The sequence below is a fragment of the Pleurodeles waltl genome, chromosome 1_1, assembly GCF_031143425.1.
Source record: "Pleurodeles waltl isolate 20211129_DDA chromosome 1_1, aPleWal1.hap1.20221129, whole genome shotgun sequence".
Classification (NCBI taxonomy): Eukaryota; Metazoa; Chordata; class Amphibia; order Caudata; family Salamandridae; genus Pleurodeles; species Pleurodeles waltl.
In genome coordinates, this window is record NC_090436.1 from 792149044 (window position 1) to 792169629 (window position 20586).

Here is a 20586-nt window from a genome sequence, read left to right on the forward strand (position 1 = left end):
AAATTGTTTCAAAAGATAGTGGTAGGCAAAAAAGTATTTAATTTCAATATCTATGAATAGACCATCTGGACTAAAAAGAGGATGGCTGGTTGTCAGATCTCACCCCGCTCCTATGCTCATTTCTTCTTCTGAGCTGTGCTGCAATAGCATTCCTGCCTGCACCATAGACAGCACCTCCATTTTACCAGCATGCCTGCAAGACACGTAGCCAGAACTTCAACAGAATCCCGGCCGGCAGACCAACCAGCAGTTCAGCGGTTCAGCAGTAGCCTCGTCTGCTGCCCAGACACCGCTTCAGCAGCAGCTTTTGCCGGCAGCCCCAAAGCCATTTTCAAACAGCTGTGCCTGTCTGCAACCCTAGTGCAGGCTGATCAGCACTTTAACAACAAGCCTTGTAAAAGCCAAGCCTGCACTTTAACAACATGCTAGCTGGTGGTCCTGTCACCACTTCAGCAGCAGCCCCACGTGCAGACCAGGCGTCGCTCTCAGCAGCAGCCCCGACAACAGTCTACCCGTAGGCCAATCAGCAATTTACTGAGGCATATTATTAAACCGTAATACCCTTGCTTCATACATCTCTTCATTTACTTTGGAGAATCGACTCAAATTCCAGCTTCATACTAAACACACTGTGTGATCATTTGCAATTCACACAATAGATCTCTGTGCTTTTTTGCTCTTATAATATGGAAAGGGTGATGCTATTAAATGTTCAGAACACAAGTCAGTTTATCCTGACATTTATACAGGAATTGTTAGTGGTCCCTCTAGAATGTCTAAGGGAAGGTCGCATTTAGCTTGTTATTGGTGACCCTTGTCCTGTCTCACAGGCACAGAATAAGATCAAGTAGATGATGGAATATACCTAGTTCCCCAACAGTGTAATTAGCTGCAGTTTAGGCCTGCAGCCAAAAGGGGGCATCAGATCCATTATGGGTGGGTCAGAAGCCATGTATCTATCGATGACAACTCATTTCACGCTCTTCTTACCAGTCTCCTTTACAGCCAGAACATTCATTTAGACCATAACTTTACTTCGAAAAGTTTAGGTTGATGCACCAGTTCCAGATCAAAGCATAGCAGTCGCCATCTTAGCAAAAGCTTCATAAAACTAGAAAAAAACTAAGTGGGAGAGGAAATCCAGAGACAAAGTTATGTGGTCCTCCAATGTGTGTTGCTGTGCCCTTGCACTGTGTGGTGCAGCCACCATGTGTCGTGCTACCTGCAGCCTCAATGTGGCGGTGCCTTCCATCACACCTGTTTAAAATCCCTTATATCCATGGATTCACGCTCATCTACCATCATCTCCCATGTCTGCGCTCTGCGTTGAGCACTGCCCTTGTCCTTCCGCCATGAACCCCCTTCCTGAACTTGCCCCCAACCCTTGTCCATGCTCCCTCTTTACCCCTTGCACTCCCAATTTAGCCAATGCCCTCTTGCATAGTCTGCTCCTCTTCCTCCTCCATGAAAGTGGCAATCGTGTCTGCTCGATAGTGAAAAGCTACTCCCCGAACGTCTTTAATACACAACAGCGTTACTAGATTCCCTTTGTGTAAGAAATAATCATCAGCTACTGCCACGCATGTGCTACCTTGTGTGTATTCTTCAGGTCTGCCTACATCTTTTTAAATATAAAAACGCAAAAGAAATACAAATATTGATGCGCTTTTTGATGTCAATATAGTCAGAAATAGAAGGTAACCTCTCTCCTAGTTTTTCGAAGTCCAGAAGGACCCCCTGGAAGCCAGGCTTTCATCTTATAAACGAAAGGAGTGGTTAGGCCGCAAATATGTTTTGCAAACAACAAAATGGGCAACAAAAATATGAGTCCTATGGCCGGACTGTTTAACAGGCCTTCCAGCTCTAGATCTACAAAGCAAACACGGCGTGCACGTTTACATGTCATCTAAAATGGCAACCCACTTCCAAAAATACATCCACTGCAATATATGAACAGAGATGATTTATACAAGCTATAAACAGACTCGTGCCTTTTCTGAAGGCTCCCACTGATCCTTAAACACAGCCCATCAGGAGCTACTGCTCAGAGAATCTGAAAATGATTCTGATTATACCCAGCTTATTCCCAAGCTTCTGGTCTAACACTTAGAGCAGCAGAACAAGAGAACTGCCAAGCATGAGTAATTAGAAGTTCAATGCCATGAGTCCTATTTCTGGTATTAGCAAAGACTTTTTGATTTTACTAAAATTATATGTATAACTTACTCATAGGGCCTTTCAGCTGGTTCCATTCATCCATTGGTCTGTTATTTTTCTTCTGCCCACTACAGTAACCAGCGTGGGAGTACGTCAGCACATTTCAGTCATTAACGAACTTTGCTGTGAGTGACAGCTTACGTCTCTTTCATAAGCAGCACATCATCACACAAAGAAGATCCGTTACATTATGGGAATGGGTGCTTTTTGAGACTAAAATCTATTTTTGCTTTCAGCCAAAATGTTTTTTTGGTTGATGAGGGTATGGCATAACAATGAAGTTTTGCAAAAAAAAAAAAAAAAAACATAATAAAATGGCCACTGCCAAACCTACTGGCTTATCAATTCCTGATCAGCCTTGTCCCCAATTTCCGTTTATGGAGGTTTGCTGAAACAACAGAGGCCTATCCCAGAGGTTAATCTGAGTAAGGATTCTCGCTCTTGGATCAAGTGGACTCTGAGGACCGGTGATGGGTTAAGATACATTTTAAACAGTTTGCTTACCTTCAACATGCAATGTGGTTATGTTATCAAGGGACCTACACCTAAAGGGCGCATTTTGTGACAACATGCACTCTTACCTTCCGGAGTCTTGCAAGCAGACTTATTACATGTTCATGTTGTTCAGCTTTCGCAAGATCCTCAGCTGTCTTTCCATCCTATCAAAAGAAATTGCTGACAATTAAAACAAGCATTGGCAGCAAAATTAGGGAGGCATAAGTCCTCCTGTTAATAGGGCATAAAAATATAACCTGGTTAAAACATATAATAAATAAATATCATTAAACGCTCACGTAAGCCCTGAACAATACAAACAAGATGCATTTGCTCATTCTGCTCAGTGTAGGTGAAATGGCTGATTAATGCCCTTGCAGTGTGTCCATTCCAGAGGTCTATCCGCGTGTTCTGTCAAAGGTTTGTCATATTTGGGGCGAGCAAAGTCTAGTCGCCCACTCGAATAGAGCACAGACGAAGGCTAGCGATCTAAAGAAGGGTATATTGTAAAATAATATATTGTGAGTAAATCACACCATGTGACAGCTAGGCAGGCCAGAGTATATTCAAAAGCAACAGCAGTCAGATCTTTCAAAAAATACTCTGGAACTGAAACTATGATTTCAGAGGTTACAAGTGCAGGGAACGCCAATAACCCTTTCTGGCGAAATGTGACTACCACTTTAGATCAATGTTCTTCAAACGTTTTATAGCGCGTACGTGGAGGTATACAGCATTAAAAATTGAGTTTAACAGTTTTCTCAGGGTCCCCTAAATCAACACAAACACATTTTATCACAATTATTCTATATATCCAGTGTGTTAAACACTGCTGTTAAGTGAGATTGCAGGCCACACAGGCATATTAAAAGTACTCTTCAAAAGCAACAGTCTATCCGATTGTTTCCTCACGAGAAGTCGGATAAGTAACATTTTAAAAAATTATAAGTAAAGGAGCCAAAACATGTAATGGACTTTACAGAGCGTAAAATAAACATTGACAAAACGGATTTTCATTGTCGCCTTTTATTATTTCACATTATCATAGCCAGCTGACATACTGGCCCCATATGTGTTCTTGGTTTTCAGGCAAAAACACTTTGCAAGCTGAACGTTCTCAGCGCATCTTTACAATATTAAACACAAAACTACAAGTCACAAAAAACTGAAATGCTTTGTTGGCTAAAATAGCAGACACTGGCTGGAGTTGTTTCACAATACAGGGAGTGCAGAATTATTAGGCAAATGAGTATTTTGACCACATCATCCTCTTTATGCATGTTGTCTTACTCCAAGCTGTATAGGCTCGAAAGCCTACTACCAATTAAGCATATTAGGTGATGTGCATCTCTGTAATGAGAAGGGGTGTGGTCTAATGACAACAACACCCTATATCAGGTGTGCATAATTATTAGGCAACTTCCTTTCCTTTGGCAAAATGGGTCAAAAGAAGGACTTGACAGGCTCAGAAAAGTCAAAAATAGTGAGATATCTTGCAGAGGGATGCAGCACTCTTAAAATTGCAAAGCTTCTGAAGCGTGATCATCGAACAATCAAGCGTTTCATTCAAAATAGTCAACAGGGTCGCAAGAAGCATGTGGAAAAACCAAGGCGCAAAATAACTGCCCATGAACTGAGAAAAGTCAAGTGTGCAGCTGCCACGATGCCACTTGCCACCAGTTTGGCCATATTTCAGAGCTGCAACATCACTGGAGTGCCCAAAAGCACAAGGTGTGCAATACTCAGAGACATGGCCAAGGTAAGAAAGGCTGAAAGACGACCACCACTGAACAAGACACACAAGCTGAAACGTCAAGACTGGGCCAAGAAATATCTCAAGACTGATTTTCTAAGGTTTTATGGACTGATGAAATGAGAGTGAGTCTTGATGGGCCAGATGGATGGGCCCGTGGCTGGATTGGTAAAGGGCAGAGAGCTCCAGTCCGACTCAGACGCCAGCAAGGTGGAGGTGGAGTACTGGTTTGGGCTGGTATCATCAAAGATGAGCTTGTGGGGCCTTTTCGGATTGAGGATGGAGTCAAGCTCAACTCCCAGTCCTACTGCCAGTTCCTGGTAGACACCTTCTTCAAGCAGTGGTACAGGAAGAAGTCTGCATCCTTCAAGAAAAACATGATTTTCATGCAGGACAATGCTCCATCACACGCGTCCAAGTACTCCACAGCGTGGCTGGCAAGAAAGGGTATAAAAGAAGGAAATCTAATGACATGGCCTCCTAGTTCACCTGATCTGAACCCCATTGAGAACCTGTGGTCCATCATCAAATGTGAGATTTACAAGGAGGGAAAACAGTACACCTCTCTGAACAGTGTCTGGGAGGCTGTGGTTGCTGCTGCACGCAATGTTGATGGTGAACAGATCAAAACACTGACAGAATCCATGGATGGCAGGCTTTTGAGTGTCCTTGCAAAGAAAGGTGGCTATATTGGTCACTGATTTGTTTTTGTTTTGTTTTTGAATGTCAGAAATGTATATTTGTGAATGTTGAGATGTTATATTGGTTTCACTGGTAATAATAAATAATTGAAAGGGGTATATATTTGTTTCTTGTTAAGTTGCCTAATAATTATGCACAGTAATAGTCACCTGCACACACAGATATCCCCCTAACATAGCTAAAACTAAAAACAAACTAAAAACTACTTCCAAAAATATTCAGCTTTGATATTAATGAGTTTTTTGGGTTAATTGAGAACATGGTTGTTGTTCAATAATAAAATGAATCCTCAAAAATACAACTTGCCTAATAATTCCGCACTCCCTGTAAATGTGACCACTTGGTAACTCAGAATCTATTTGACAATTTAAAAATTTCAGTTCTGTTCACTTATACATTTTCTAGGTTTGGCTTAGGAGTTAAGCTGTTGCTGGACCTTAGGATGCGCAGAAAAATAGATTTAGTAAGCACTATTGGGAGAGGGGCTCTGTCCAAATGTTGATTACCCCGAGTACAGATTTTGATTGGTCAAAGTTTGGAAAAGGTCTTGTTTTGTACTTTTTGTCGTGTGGGAAAGATTATGCTCAGCACATTAGGACTGCGTTGGTTATGGAGACTTGCCAATGATCAAAGCTATGGGTCGGATCTGTTTATTGTGAAGAGTTACCACAAAGTCAATAGGCCTGACTTCTTTATTAAGAAAAAGGTAGGTTGACTGTCATTGCACGACGTTAAAGCTTAGAGAAAGAAATTTCAGTACTGGGAATCTCACAGGATACTAGGGTAGGCAATCACTTTGGTATTGGTTACTTCCTGTGACAAATCCTCTGGTTAAAAGTTATGCATTCTAGGAATCCTTGCAATGTTTTTTAGGATGGGTTGTATATTGTTTTAAAAATTGCAATTGTGCATATATTTCTAACTCAATAACCGTATACTGATAATTGCCTTATGGGAAAGCTTATGCAGAATACAGTTGGACTGAGTTGGTTATAATGACAAGCCAGTAATTTAGTCTATAGGCCTGAATGGTTCAGTTGAAAAAGCTATGTCAGGGCCATTGGTCCAATCTTGTTATAATGAAACTTTATGACAAATGCTGTAGGTCTGATTTATTTACTGGAAAAATCATATGTTAAAGCAATAAGCCATTAGGGGTGCCTTGTTATTATATGTGTTAATGCCTGTAGACCGGCATTTTGTTACATGGAGTTTCACAGATCACTGTAATAAGCTAGGGTTTTGGTGTTGGTTTTCCCCTCTGGTTTCCCTGTCTTACAAACCTTATGGGTAAATGTCTTGAGTCTTGGTAATCCTGTTAGGAGTAGAATATTGTTTTGCATACTATCATGTTGTGTCTATTCATAATTTTCTTACAGCGTACCCAAGTGCTGCCTTGCGGAAAAGCTTATGCAGAATTCAGAAGGTTTTAGTTGCTCATGGTTAGAAGCCAATGATAAATGAAATAGGCCAGATTGGTTATTTGGGAAAATGTATGCCAGATGCCATAAGTATGACATGTTTATTATGAAAGGTTACAACAAAGGCAGTAAGCCTGACCAATTTATTATGAAAGAGTTTGTTAAAGTCAACAATCTTTTAATGGTGGATTGTCCTAATATTTTGTTAAAGACTGAAAATAGATATTTTCTCACATTGAATCACGCAGATTACTGTAGTAAGCATTGGTGTTGGTTACACCTGTGACTAAGACTTAGAGTTGAAGATTTGTATTGTGATTGTTCTTGTTGGGCCCTTTTCAGAAGGATTGTATGTTTGCCAACAATAATTGTGTATATATTTGTAATTTTATCACTGTGTGCCTGATGGCTGCCAGCTTACATGCAATGCTGGACACCTCAGTTGGTCATGGATACAAGCTAATGATGAAGGTCATCAGCTCGATTAATTCACTGAAAACAGTTATATCAGATATCATTGGTCTGATTTGTTAAATGTGCATGTTGCAACAAAGGCAGTAGGCCTGACTTATCATAAAATGCATTTAATAAAGCCACTAGGTCTTTAGGGGTGGATTCTTAATACACTGAGTAAAAGCCGGTAGATAAGTATTGCATTACATGGCTGAACATAGATTACTAAAACAGGGAAGTGGTCTCATGTCCGTTACCTCTATGACCAAACACTATGGGCAGAGGATCTGAACTGTAGGAATTCTTGCTATGCCCTCTTAGGAAGGGCTGAATATTCCTTTATCAACTCTAACCTTATCTGTATTTCTAATTTTATGACTGCATACCCGATGGTTATCTTGTATGAACACTTATGCTGTATATAGTACTCCTGTGTTAGTTATGGTGATGAGCTAATGATACAAGGTATAGTCTGACTGGTTCATTAGAAAACATTATGTCAGAGCTGTAGACCAATGTTTCTTATGAGAAACTACAGCAAAGACAACAGGCTTTACTTGTTTATCATGAAAGCCATATACTAAAGCCAATACACATTTAAGGGTGGATCGTATTACACTGCGTTAATGGATGTAGGCTGGAATTCTGTTGCATGGACTCCCTCAGGTTACTGTAGTAAGCAAGGATTTTGCAGTTGCTAACTTCCTTTGACAAGCCTTGGGCGCAGACAAAATATCCTAATAATGCTTGCATGACTCTTAGGATTGCCTGGCAGCAGCAGTTGTCTGCCAGGCCCTTGTCATTTAAAAATAAGAAAAAGCTCTACATAGATATACATAGAGTCTTTGGGTCAGCGCTGTCTGTTCGAGTGCCATTCACATTTGGCTTCTCCTGATGACAGCATGCAGCACGGGGCATTGGGTTAGCCCATTTCTGACACTGGCTCTTTCGTCCTTTTCATAACAGAATTTTGCCGGAACATGTACACATCTTCCTGACACTTCAGTGTCTCAGCTGGCAACCAGTCTTAGTTTTCTTTTTTCTTTTAGTATGTTCCCTTTCATTTTTCCCTCCCCCCTCCCCTTGACAGTCCTGCCAGGCTGCTCGCTTGCCGCTCATTTAATCTATGGTGTGCCTCATCCTGCCTGGTCACTATTTCTAAACTGGGCAGTCATCTCGAAATGGCTTTGCCCTGCTGTGGATCCTGAGCAACTGGGACAAGTACCCATCTGCATTTGACTCTTGTGGTAGCTGTGTACAAGAAGTGAAAGGATCCCTCAGGGCATGGGGTGTGGGGTGGTGGGGACTCATAACTCATATTGCACACAGAAAAAGTGACTGAGGATGATGCTTGCATTGTTCAGATTTCTGTCCGTCATCTGTTCTTCTTGCTTCTGTTGCCCTAAGTGGGAAGGGTTTGCCCAGACGTGGGTCCCGTGCTCTCTGCACCACTGAATTCATGCTAGCTTGGCTGATAAAGGGTGATACCCTGAAACCGGTCCCAGGATGCTTGTTTCCGGGCCAAGGGAGAACCTGGCTTTGCAGTTTGGGCTGCACTGTTCCCAAGGGGAACACAATCAAGACTGATTTGCAAATAGCTGGGTCCAAACTGGGGTGGCGTGGTGGGCAAAAAAACAATGGATTAAACCCAGATCTTTGTGACTGGTGGAGAATGTTTGCATTGTTCAGCATTCCGTCCATTTGTTATTTTAGCTTTGGTCTCTAAGTGGGAAGGGTATGCCCAGAGTTGGGTCCCGTGCTCACTGCGCCACTGGATTCAAGCTAGCCTGGCTGATAAAGGGTGATACCCTGAAACCGGTCCCAGGATGCTGGTTTCCGGTCCAGGGAGGACCTGGTTTGGCAGTTCGGCTGGACTGTTCCCATGGAGAACAGGGTCAAGAATGATTTGCATATGGCTGGGTCCAAACTGGGGTGGCGTGGTGGGCAGAAGAACAATGGATTGAACCCAGATCTTTGTGACTGGAGGTGAATGTTTGACTTGTTCAGGAATTTCATCCATCATCTGTTCTTTTTGCTCAATTAATTAATTTCATCTGTAGTGTGCCTTATCCTGCCTGATCACGATTTGTGAACTGGGCAGACATCTCAGAATGGTATTGCCCTGCTGTGGATCCTGAGCAACTAAGACAACTACCCATCTGCATTTGACTCTCAGTAGCAGCTGTGCACAAGTAGTGAAAGGATCCCTCAGGGTATGGGGTGGAGTGTTGGGGTGTGGGCGGGAGGAAGAGACTCATAACATATAGTGCACACAGTATGAATAATAAATCGATGGCCAGTCCAGTACTTTTATATAAAAAAATAAATAAAAAAAAAGAAGAATTTTATTTTCCACTCTACAAATTCAAAGGAATAACAACATTCACAAGCAATAACACAATCACCTTAAGGTCGGGGCTCTAGTAATTGTCAGCCAAATACCTGCCCGACACTCTTCCTTATAAATGTTGTCAGGGATATTCTTCATTCACTGGTGACCACATCCAAGGAATGCAAAACTAATAGGCCATACTCTAGAGTTCTCCTTTGACTCTTTAAGAATGTTAAAAGAGTCTTTGGTGCCATAACACTGTTAGCAGCAAGTTGCCCGGGGTCCCACAGGCCCAGTTCCAGTTTTACCCATTCTGGAGGTATGGAAGCATCCAGCAATGCAGCGAGTGCCCTCTCTGTGGGTACTCCCGAGTCCTGATCCTGTTCAGCAAAGATAGGCTGTCACACTTCACGTGACACCACCCTGCAGGTGCAGGCTGTCCCCTCTGTGCAAGCAAACGGAGCTGCTCCTAGTTGGCAAACACACAATTAGCAGTAAACGTGTTTGGGTGGGGGGTGGAGGATTCAATCCTCTGGCTCCCAACTGAAGGTCAGCCTGAGTGCGGCGTCTCAGACGGTGTCCTTGCAGTCCTCGGAGAATCGGTCAGGGGCAGGTTTCAGTGTGCGGGCTGGCCACAGCCTCAAATTTTCCATCTGGGCAACAGCCTGAACTATTGGCCACAGTGGTATCGGCAGGCTCTCCTGACAGAGGGTTGCCGCGATATTTCTGTCTTGGGGAAGACTCTTCCAGTTCGATCACCCTAAATATGGTGGCTCCACCTGGCATATTGGGTCACCGATCAAGGCAGACATAAGTCTAGACTCTCTTGGTCCAATAAGTTCAACGTGATGGCCCCTGCTGGCACATGGGGTCACCACAACAAGGCACAGCGTCCCTCTCCCGGAATACAGGAGCCAATCGACCATTCCTGCACACTGGCAACAACCCCATCGGTGCACAGCCGAACTACTCACACCTTCCTCAGGGAGGTATCTCAGCAGGGCTCCCCACTGGATCTCCCTCCCTCCAACACTCTCCCCTTCCTCACAGGGCACACTGGTCTTGGCAAGCAGGCAGGCAGGCGCTGGTGCTCCAGGCTAGGTTGTCTTGGTTCCCTGGATGATAGCCCCCTCATCCATCAGGGAGACTAGTACACTTTGGCCCCGAATCATGGTCACATGCAGTGTCTTGCGGAGCTCACCCATCTCACAAAACCTGTCTGACTGCTTGGAAGATGACAAAGTTTGAGGTTTCAACCTCCTCCTCTTATAGTCCATTTCCAGTCACCCAAATGTGATCTACGGTCTAAATCTTTGATGTTTTATGTTGGGGTTCTGTTTCTTTGGAAGTGTACACTTCTCTTTTTTCTCTTTATCTATGAAAGGATATGTCACAGCAGGCAGGACTCCTCCGAATGGGAGTGACCATAGTTCACTTCTGGATGTCAGCCACAGTGATAGTGGATCAAAAAGTGCATGTGTGACGGCGTATTGAGTACCTAAACTCATCACTGATTGAAGATGCATTTTCAGTTATATGCCAAACCTATTGGTATTGCTACTGGTTAACAGAGTAGATACATACATGATTGCCTTCATACTATTGGCAGACCTGTCACCCTGAAACTGTTCACGGTTTGATGGGTTATCAGAAATGAGGGGAGTGAGATATAAGGGTTATTTAGGGGACCCTCAGGACACTTATTCCCAGCCAAGACATGGCTGAAAAAAACATTATTTGCCCATTATAGACAGGGTCTCATCCACCCTTTTCTTTCACTAAATTGAGAGTGCTTTTTTCAGCATGTTGTGTGCTTCCCAGGTGCATTATAATCTTTTCACTTGGCAAGAGCATGGTGCCTCCCCTGACATCAACTCAGAACCACTCACAGTTTGAAGACATCTGCTTTAGATTAGCATCAGTCATAGTTGTGTTACTGGGCAGGAATGTCTAAATGTAGTGAGGATCTGATTGTATTGACAGAGTTAAAGCTGCAAATATAAATAATTTAAAAAGTGTATTTATTTTACGAGATGATTTCCACAGCCGAGGCTGTTTATCCAAACAATCCTACATACTGCAGTCAATCAGACCCTGCTGCTCTCTCCAAGCTGCGTCATTTGTGCCCACTGAATGATACCCCCATAAATAAGGGGGAAAACTGCCACTAACAAAGTTTAGTACAAAAAAGGCCATGGCCTGCTTGTGACGGCGCAAAATATGCGCCAATACGATCGTTTCTTTATCTTTATTTGGTGAATCTCGTCATCAAAATCAAAGATACTGAACAAATGCATATACGTTATAATAAATAAAACAATAAAACATCATATAGTTTGAAAAATAAGGAAATTATAAAACACATGACGAAAAGATAACAAATCAAGCACTTTGAAACAGCAAAAAGAATAATTTGCCTTTTGTCTGACTGAAAAATTCTCAAGGCCTCTTCACATTCTTCCAACCCAAGATTACAACATAAAGGAGCAATCCCCTTCATCCTTCGACTATAGTACACCGGACAAGAGACGAGAACATGCTCACCTGCTTACCGCCATATGTTACAAGATGGACAGTAACTATTGGTTGGTTTCACCAACCGGTCCCACCTGGTGGTATATGAGTTAAGAGGGAGGGTACCAAGCCTGGATTGAAGAAAAAGCTTTCTCACTACGTGTGGCTCATTTTCATCGATAAATGGCTCCAATTTAAATACATCTTTCTTTAAGAGGAACGCCTGCATCACAGAGCCCAGATTGGGCTGTCGACACAACAGGCCCATTTGGTGTGACCAGGAAGCTCTCTTGACCTACCCTTAAGAGACTGCACATGCCCCCTCTGGGTTGGTCCAGACACGCTCAAGGCCAATATCTTTCAAAGCAGTCTGTACACTTTTAGCCTATTGGATGTTACCCACCCCAGACAGGTACAAGACTTCTGCCAAACCCTGGTGGTAAGAACTTAATTCCAGGGTTGCCCGAATCCCCCTACAGAACAAAAGCGGCAATAACCTTGCTTTATCAAGAACATATTTAAGCCCCAAGACCATCCGTAAGGGGAGCAATGGTGTACTAATTAGTAGTTCCACCAATTGCCACATAAAGCGGTTCTCTGCTTTAATCAAAGATGGCCCTTCCATATGCCCCCATAGCTTGGCTCCATATAGAGCAACTCCCAGCAGCTGATTATGAACCTGCAGGACTGGTTACTCAGGGCGGTATTGTGAAGCCATTAGGATATTTAAAGGGCCCCCATCAGTTTCATCTAACTTGAGGCCCCATCTTGCAATGTGTGGCTAGAAGTGTGGACTCTCTCAAGGGGGCATCCTCTCAATAGTGGATTTGATTGAGTGGAATGACTAGGATTAAGGACCATGAATTCTGTCTTAGGAAGGTTAATATCAATCATCTTACCCTGCAGAAGTTATCAAACCTATCAAGAATTTTTGGAGGCCTATGGGAGTTTTAGATGAAAGCAACATATCATCTACAAACATCAAAGCAGGAACCCTGATATTAGCTAAAGAAGGGGCGTCAGACTCAATCTACATCCATGACCAAACAATTTACACACAACAAGAATAAAGTGGGCACCATTCCTGCCTTACTCCCCTTGTCACTGGAAATATCTCAGTCAGTTCCCCATCTGCCTGTCTCACACTTGTGCATTGTTGTTGTCATGCAGCCTTATAACCTTATTTAAAAGATAGAGTGCCCTGCCCCCATATCCGCCAGAATCTACCACAACTTGGAGCGGGGAACAAGATCAAAAGCTGACTGGAGATCAACAAATAACGCAAATAGTCGGCTACCCCTAGCTGTACAAACTTCCAATGCAAAGTGGAAGACTAAAAACCTGGTCCAATGTGCTGGTGCAATCTCTAAAACCTGCTTGGAGTGAGGTAAATATATCAGAGGCGGTCATCCAATCTTGGAATCTATTCAAGATGACCCTGCAAAAAGTTTTTGGGCACTATCAATTAAACTAATAGGCCCGTAATTCGATAGGGCATCCCTAGGGCCCTTCTTTTAAACAGGTACAATCTCAGCACCAGCCCAGGTTGACGGAATGGGAGCCCCAATTAATGTGGCATTAAAGAAACTGTAAAATAAGGCACCCATACATGAACTTGATCCAGAAAAAGGTCTTCAGGATTTTTGCCAAGCCCAGGGCTTTTTGTCACAAAATCTTAGAGATTGCATGGCTTATTTCTTCAAAACTAAAATGAATGTTCTCTTGAGGACTGTATATAAAAAAAGAAGCTCCGTGGATTGGCTACATGGCATGACAACTAATCGCGGCAGTGTCGCAAGAAGCTGGCCCAGGATGATCAAAGTGCTCATCCATGGAATACAAACTGGAAAAATTGGCAATTCAATCAGATATACCAATACGGTTTTCCACCTGCATAAACCCATCACGGGAGCCAGTAGCTCTGCTATTCCAGAACTAAGGAGAGCCGTTTCGCTGAGCTGCTGCAAGAAGGCCCTCCCATCTCCCATTCTCTCTTAGCAATCATTTTGGTTTCTTTATATGCCCTCCTAGTTTCCTGGATTAAAGGCCTATTGCATAATGTGATTGCACCCATTAATGCCCTCGGAGTCGTGCCACATTTTACATTATACCAGGTTGGGGTATGAAGACTTCTGGCAGAGCCTTATAGCTTCTGTAAGAAAGTGACCTCTAAGCCTCAAATGTTTGGGCATGTATGATACCGTACCTAAATAAAATGAGGCTATGATACATAGGCATATCTAAAATTGGTAACATTTCCCTCATCGCCTCCGAAACCACATTATAAACTTCACCATCTAATTCTCTTGAAGATGACAGCACGCTCCGTTTGATCCTTCGTCTACTGGAGGCCACCACTAGCCTTCTATCAAAGGGTTCAGTGCCATCTATCTGCAAAACTGCAAGTATATTTCTAAGTTCTAAAAACAGCGCTCTGTGGTAGGTATCTTGGTGGGATAAGACTGTCATATCTAATAGTTTGAGCCAAAGCTGGAAGTCAAGCAGAAAATAGTCAGACTTGTGCACTGTACTCTACTGTATGTATGTTTTCCACCTTTATCTGACCTAGACCTACCACTGCATCTCTCAGCCCTGCATTCAAAACCAAAGGGTTAAATTGCAGGGCCAAAAAAGGACCTTTTATGGGGGTTAGATAATATAGGGACATCCCATCGTAGGTCTTCCTTATACAAATATAATTCCATGTAAGTATCCAAAGGTTCAAACTGACAATTAAAATCAACCCGAACAATTTTGACAACCTCCCCCAGAAGCGCAATATACTTGATTCCGTTTTGTTTGCTGTAGGTCTGCAAAAGATATTACAGATGCAGAGTGCTGTCATACCCGGCGAGGTTAGTGAAATGACATGTCCGGGGGGGGGGAATCCCACATCATTTTTTGGACACTGGACCTCAATGTTGCTTTAATCAAAATTGTTATGCCTCCTACGGGCTGACCCCTATTCTTTAAAGTGGCTTCCTTGCTAAACGCCACGAAACCAGAACGGTGTAGGGGTGTAGTCGACCATGTTTCCTGGAATATACAAATATTGTGCGTATCAACAAATGCACCCTGATTAGGGTAGGCCAACTCTGACAACAAACCATCTAGATTCCAGGATAGACACTCCAGGATAGCAACCTGGTAACCATATTAAGATGGGCCCTCGCCACATCCATACCCACATCTCCAGCTTCAGTGGGGGTTAATAAATCCTCCACATTCCCATCCTTGAATGCACTATCTCTACCAGGCATCCATGATAATTAAAAACCCAGCCCCAGCAGGGACAGGACTAGCACAATCTGTAGCACACAATGCAGTAGATTTGGTCCTGCCCAGGCCTTTCTTCTCCGGACACAACAGGATCACCCTGACTCTCGTCCCCCCCACAACTCCACAATCATCCCCAGATAAGGCATTATTAATCAGTGCGGAGGAATTAGGCCTAGTAAATAAACAAGAGGGGCCACGGAATACTGGAATACTGGATGCAGGACAGCTGACACCCCTGCAAGTGATCTTTAAGGCTCACAGTTCACAACAACAGTGTCTCCCGGAAACTGTCTCCCCAAATGACCTATATCTCCCACCCTCCGGAAGTAAAGAAACTCATTACAGAAGTCTTATTTACATCCCACATTGTTATTTAGCCAGTGTGTAACCTAATTTTTAAGGGCCCATGTCGATTCAGTCAAATCAGTCTGGAGGCAGGGAACATTGGCTGAAACTATCACATACGGGCAGGATGCATAGGGAGATCAATCACAGGCAGGGTAGCTAAGTTAAAGCTAAGAGCTCCACACTGACTGGCTGGGGAAACCCAGCCGCCCACATCCTGGACCACAAAGTTCACATCCACCCCTGGGACAACAGCCGAGTTCGATGTTAAGTTTGCACCCCCTGCAGACTCAGTGTCCCTTAAGTTCAATAAAGGTTGTGTGGTTGCTAATGGAGTAGCAGACAGTAAGTTAGTAATATCAGATGGTGGGTTGGCGGATGGTAATTTAACAATAGCAGAAGGTGAATTGGCTGTCAATACTTCTGAAATCCTTTGCATGGGATTAGTGGCAACAGCGCTTGGCTGAATGGTGGCTAGCCGATCATAGACCATTAGCAGCTTTACAACCAATAGTTCACTATAGCTGAGACTCAAACTGTCTCAGAGATCTGTGCTGGAAAGACACATGGTAACCGTGTTATCAGGCTCTGATGTTGCCATGTTCCGTTTCAGTTTAGATGGTTTTAACTTCTGTGACTTTTTCCTTCTCTTTACCGCAGGCTCGGAGACAGGAGAACAATCGGCATTAGCAAAGTCATTGCCAGTACTACTGACAATAATAGACCCCTCCTCTGGACTATTCCTTACAGACCCCGTTATCACTACAAGCCCCCACCCACACTTGAATTAGCAACTTGTAGGGTCGAGTTGGTTGGTATTGGGAGGTCCGAAGCTTTGGACGCGAGCAAAAGTCAACGCTCCGCCAGTTGTACTTCGTGTGACACAAGATCAACTGCATGCACCAAAAAATTGTCTATAGTGGAGTGAGTGTGAACCCACAAGCCTGAAGTAACTCCAAGACAGCCTTTCTTTTTCCCATGGTTTCCCAAATACCAAAGTGAGCAAAGTATCAGATAAGAGTCACCATACTTGAAATTACCAGCAAGGTCAATTAATTCCATTCAAGAATTAAAATCATCCAATAAATGTCCAGCCAAGAGAATGGGCCTGGCCTGGCCTCTGTCAGGCTATGATGGGCCATGACGGCACCGTCTCGGCTCGGTCTTCACCTGGGCACAGAGTGCGCACGTCACCTGCAGCAAGAAGCTGGAGGCCAAGATATAGTAAGCAGATGCCTCTCCTGGTCACGGTGCACGCTAGGGGACAAAGTCAGAACACTACCAGAACACACTTAACATGACCCCAAGCAATACTGTTGTCTGTTTGAATCCCTAATCACAGTTCCATATCAGGTGGTACAAATTCTTCACACTGCATGCACAGAACACATCAGATAAAACACTTGGCACCATCACACGCACAAGGAGACTCCAAGCCAAGTAGCTGACCAATTGTTTACTGCCTCAACAGCACTTCTTACTCTCGCGCCACTTTACACATCAAGCACCCTGAAGTATTTAACTCAAATTTACGACAACATGCACATAGCACTGTGTCAAAGCCATAACGGACAAAGTTGCATCAAAAAATATTATCGAACAGCTCATCCCCAAATAACAGGAAACACACCCACGTGCACTGCAAACAATTCACCTTGTGAAACCCTTTTCATCAGAGATTAACATAAATACGATATTGTGTTTGACAGCTTTGTGATGTTTTCAATAATACTTTCAGGTTTCACAAAAAGAGAACAAGAAGAACATGTCTAAATGCAAAAATGCTACACAACCACAAATTTACCTTTTTTCACTTAAGCTGTTTTTCACTGACCTTACAAGAATATTTATAAGACCAGGATTCTTCAGACTATCTCCGTTTGTGTACAATTAATAAAAGAAAAAGTATTACGCTTCGCTGCAGCTAATGCGCATTATATTGGATGCCATTAGGGTGACGTCTGGATCAGTATCTGATTGGCTAAATGTGAGGGGCAACAAAGGCATCCCAGGGGAGTGACAAGCAGCAACACAGGTGTAGTAGCATCTGTGAGCCCTGTGCATGTCCACGTAACTGATATCAGATCATCACGGGGACGAGACAAGGACAGTGGTGCCCTCACTGACAAGCATCGCTGCGCTAACAGAGAGGCCTACAGCCAGACATCTCAGAGCAGAATGAACAGATAAGTGAACCAGGCCTTGAACAGATACTGGCAGGCTATAAAAAGTACTTGGACAATAAACAGCCTCTCACGGTGGAACCCGCCCTCCTGACCAGTCAATTTCCAGGAACTCGGTCCGCATTAGGCTCAATTAACCTTTAAACACATAGCTTGATGCCAACAATTTCAAGACAGACGAAGCACTCAGAAACCTTCGATCAATGGGGTGGTGCGCGTCCTGTGTGTTTATTTTCAGGTACGACCGTCTGATGCCTGATGCATGCTCTGCAGTCTACAAGACAAGGAGTGGCGGAAGACATTTCACAAGTATTTGGACCACTTGGCAGCTCTGCGCATAGTAACTGCAGTTATGAACCCCCTTTGACTCATATTCTCAGCTAGGACATGGATGACGAAGATTTGCGTTAACTTTTTCAAGAAAACAAAAGATTGCACGGTATGTCTGATTAGCCAAAGGACCAATGAGCTTTATGAAAATTTAACACACCCATCAGCATTTATTCCCTACTCGAGTTTCCAAAGTCAGCAGATGTGTCTGAAAGATGCCACACAAACTGCCTTTTTTATTCCTCTATGGCTGGGTTAATGCAGCCCATTTCTGCAGACCATGCCATACTCGCAGAGCCAAGGGCTTTGCACTTATAAAGCTGTTTAAAATATATCCGACATAAGTGCTGCAGTTTACTACATTTATCGAGTTCATTTATTGGCCAAGAGTCCCCGAGGTACAAAGAGAAATTGCGACTTACATCAGAAACTTGATGTAAAGGCAGATGTTACCGTTCTGCCAGGAACAACCCCCTACAGGAGTACCAGAAATATCAACCAATGCCGCACTAACTGGCCGCGAGCAGAGGGGAGGCCTTTTATCATGAATGACGTCAGGTTATTAAACTCATACAATGCCAAAGGGCAAACAGAGGACATCGCAGCCCCTTTCACATCACCGGGCATTACAGGGTTCCCCACTTCTTTCTTCCTCAAGATCTTTCTATTTGCTGTTGTGGAGCTGGGGAAAGGATAATACATAGAAACCACATGAATTAGAAGGATGACTTGTATTATTATATTTATACAATAACGTATTACAAAGAAAACCTATTCAGCTCTTAAAGTCACAGTAATTTTTGCTCCTGCCATGGCTTTCATGACCATCGAGGCCAGGGGTGGCAAGGCAAGAGAAGCACCTACCCTAAATAGATTTACATGCAGCTGGTAGCTTCTCAATATATTGTATTTTTTATATAGGTGGGGCCAACGCATTCCATCATTAGCAATGTCTCTTTTCTGTAATTGGAGCCAGAGGGTGCTGAGGGAGGTTGGCACAAGGTAGGGCTGTGCCAGGAGCTCGGACTCTAGAGGTTGGCAAGGGGCACGGCAATGGGTACATGGGGGACAGGAGGATGCAGGTCTCACCCAGGGAAAGCTTTGTAGATGGTGGAGAGTCACAATTACTGGTCTGGGCCCGAGGGACTGCTAAAGGCTGGTGCAGAGGGAAAGGCTTTCCTCCTTTTACAGTTCCCTACACACATGCAGGCAGTTCGGTTTTTCCCTACTGTCCCTCCTGGAATTTAAGGACATGAGAGGGGGTTCCAAGAGGCAGACCATCATCAGTTAGATGGCTGCCAGTGTGGAACAGGCCTGGACATGAGGAGATTCTGGTGCTGAACGACAGATTTGCAGGTGAGTATTTTTGTGCAAGGATGTTGAGGGTTGGCCACAAGCTGCAGAGGTGACAGGGGGGTTGGCTCAGACAATGGGCCAAAGAGTCAACTTGGGGGTTAGAGGATGGAGGCAAGAGGTTCAGAAGGTCTGTTAAACACAGATGGGGCAAGGGAGAAGAGCTTTAAGTGGGCACATAAGGGAAAAAAGCTACAATACGCTGCATACAGAGAAGATTGTTGGGTAAAGGGACTGGGAGACATTATCAACGGCTAGGGCTTGTGTGTAGATGCTTAAGTGTGGATTGTTAGGAACTGACATTGTATTAGCGAGGAGGGATGGCTACAGTATGCAACGCATTGTGCGGTATTGGTGTCTTCTTAGTACAGACCTGCTCCATTAAACCAGCCTGTTGTGGTTACCCCATCCTGCGCGCAGAAAGGCCGCGGGGCCAGCTCATGGACAACACTGACATACCGTTCCTTGCAGCACTTTCTTGCACTAAACAGTTCACATAAATCACACGGAACCATATAAGCTACAGCTGCACGGGCAAGTTTGGGAGATAAACCATGAATCACGTCCATCATATACCGTGATTATGTTCCCTTGGTCATGCTCATTAACTAGAAATAAATACTGAAAGGAAAGCATTCATTAGTTTTAACTATTGGCTCTGACAGGTCTACGTGCCCCATCCTACTAGAACCACAGGCATTTCTGCTGCAGTTTAAACAAATAAACACCTAGTGGCGTTGGGAGGAGCAGACTGAGCATGCGCCGATCATTTAGGGCCTGGGGCAGTAGTTTGTACCTGCCTTGGACAGAATTGCGATTTTGAACTACAACTTTGGTAGAGGCTTCAATGTAAAATACTAAAATTTTCGTTCAAGGGGTTTTAATGTAAAATATTCTAATTTTCGTTGTACAGTGTTCAATAGGGTCGCTTCTCTGTCAGAAAGTTAGTTAAACACAGCCTCTCTTCTGTTGCCTCTGACCATAATAAAATGTAATTGTTACCGTATTTAACTGAATTCCTGACACCAAAGAAGGGAAAGTTAAGGTTGAGCTAAATGCTCATTCCCAGAGTGAAAAGGTGAAACCATGTAAGACCACTGTTGGCACGCTGCGCTGTGGATCAGATTCCCGTGTGTTTGCGGGAAGTAGTGACTTCTTTCCCAAGCAGGCTGTTGTAGCTTCACAAATTGTGGAATTCAGTGTGGTTCC

At 43.7% G+C, this 20586-nt stretch overlaps 1 protein-coding gene across 1 annotated transcript in view; it reads right to left on the reverse strand.

Moving 5' to 3' along the window:
* The window catches only part of DAPK1 (death associated protein kinase 1), a 521159-nt gene that overhangs the window by 110181 nt on the left and 390392 nt on the right, over window positions 1-20586 (reverse strand). The window contains exon 19 of the mRNA XM_069228171.1: window positions 2799-2876. Within this exon, the coding sequence (XP_069084272.1) occupies window positions 2799-2876 (78 nt within the window). The remainder of the gene's footprint in view (window positions 1-2798; window positions 2877-20586) is intronic.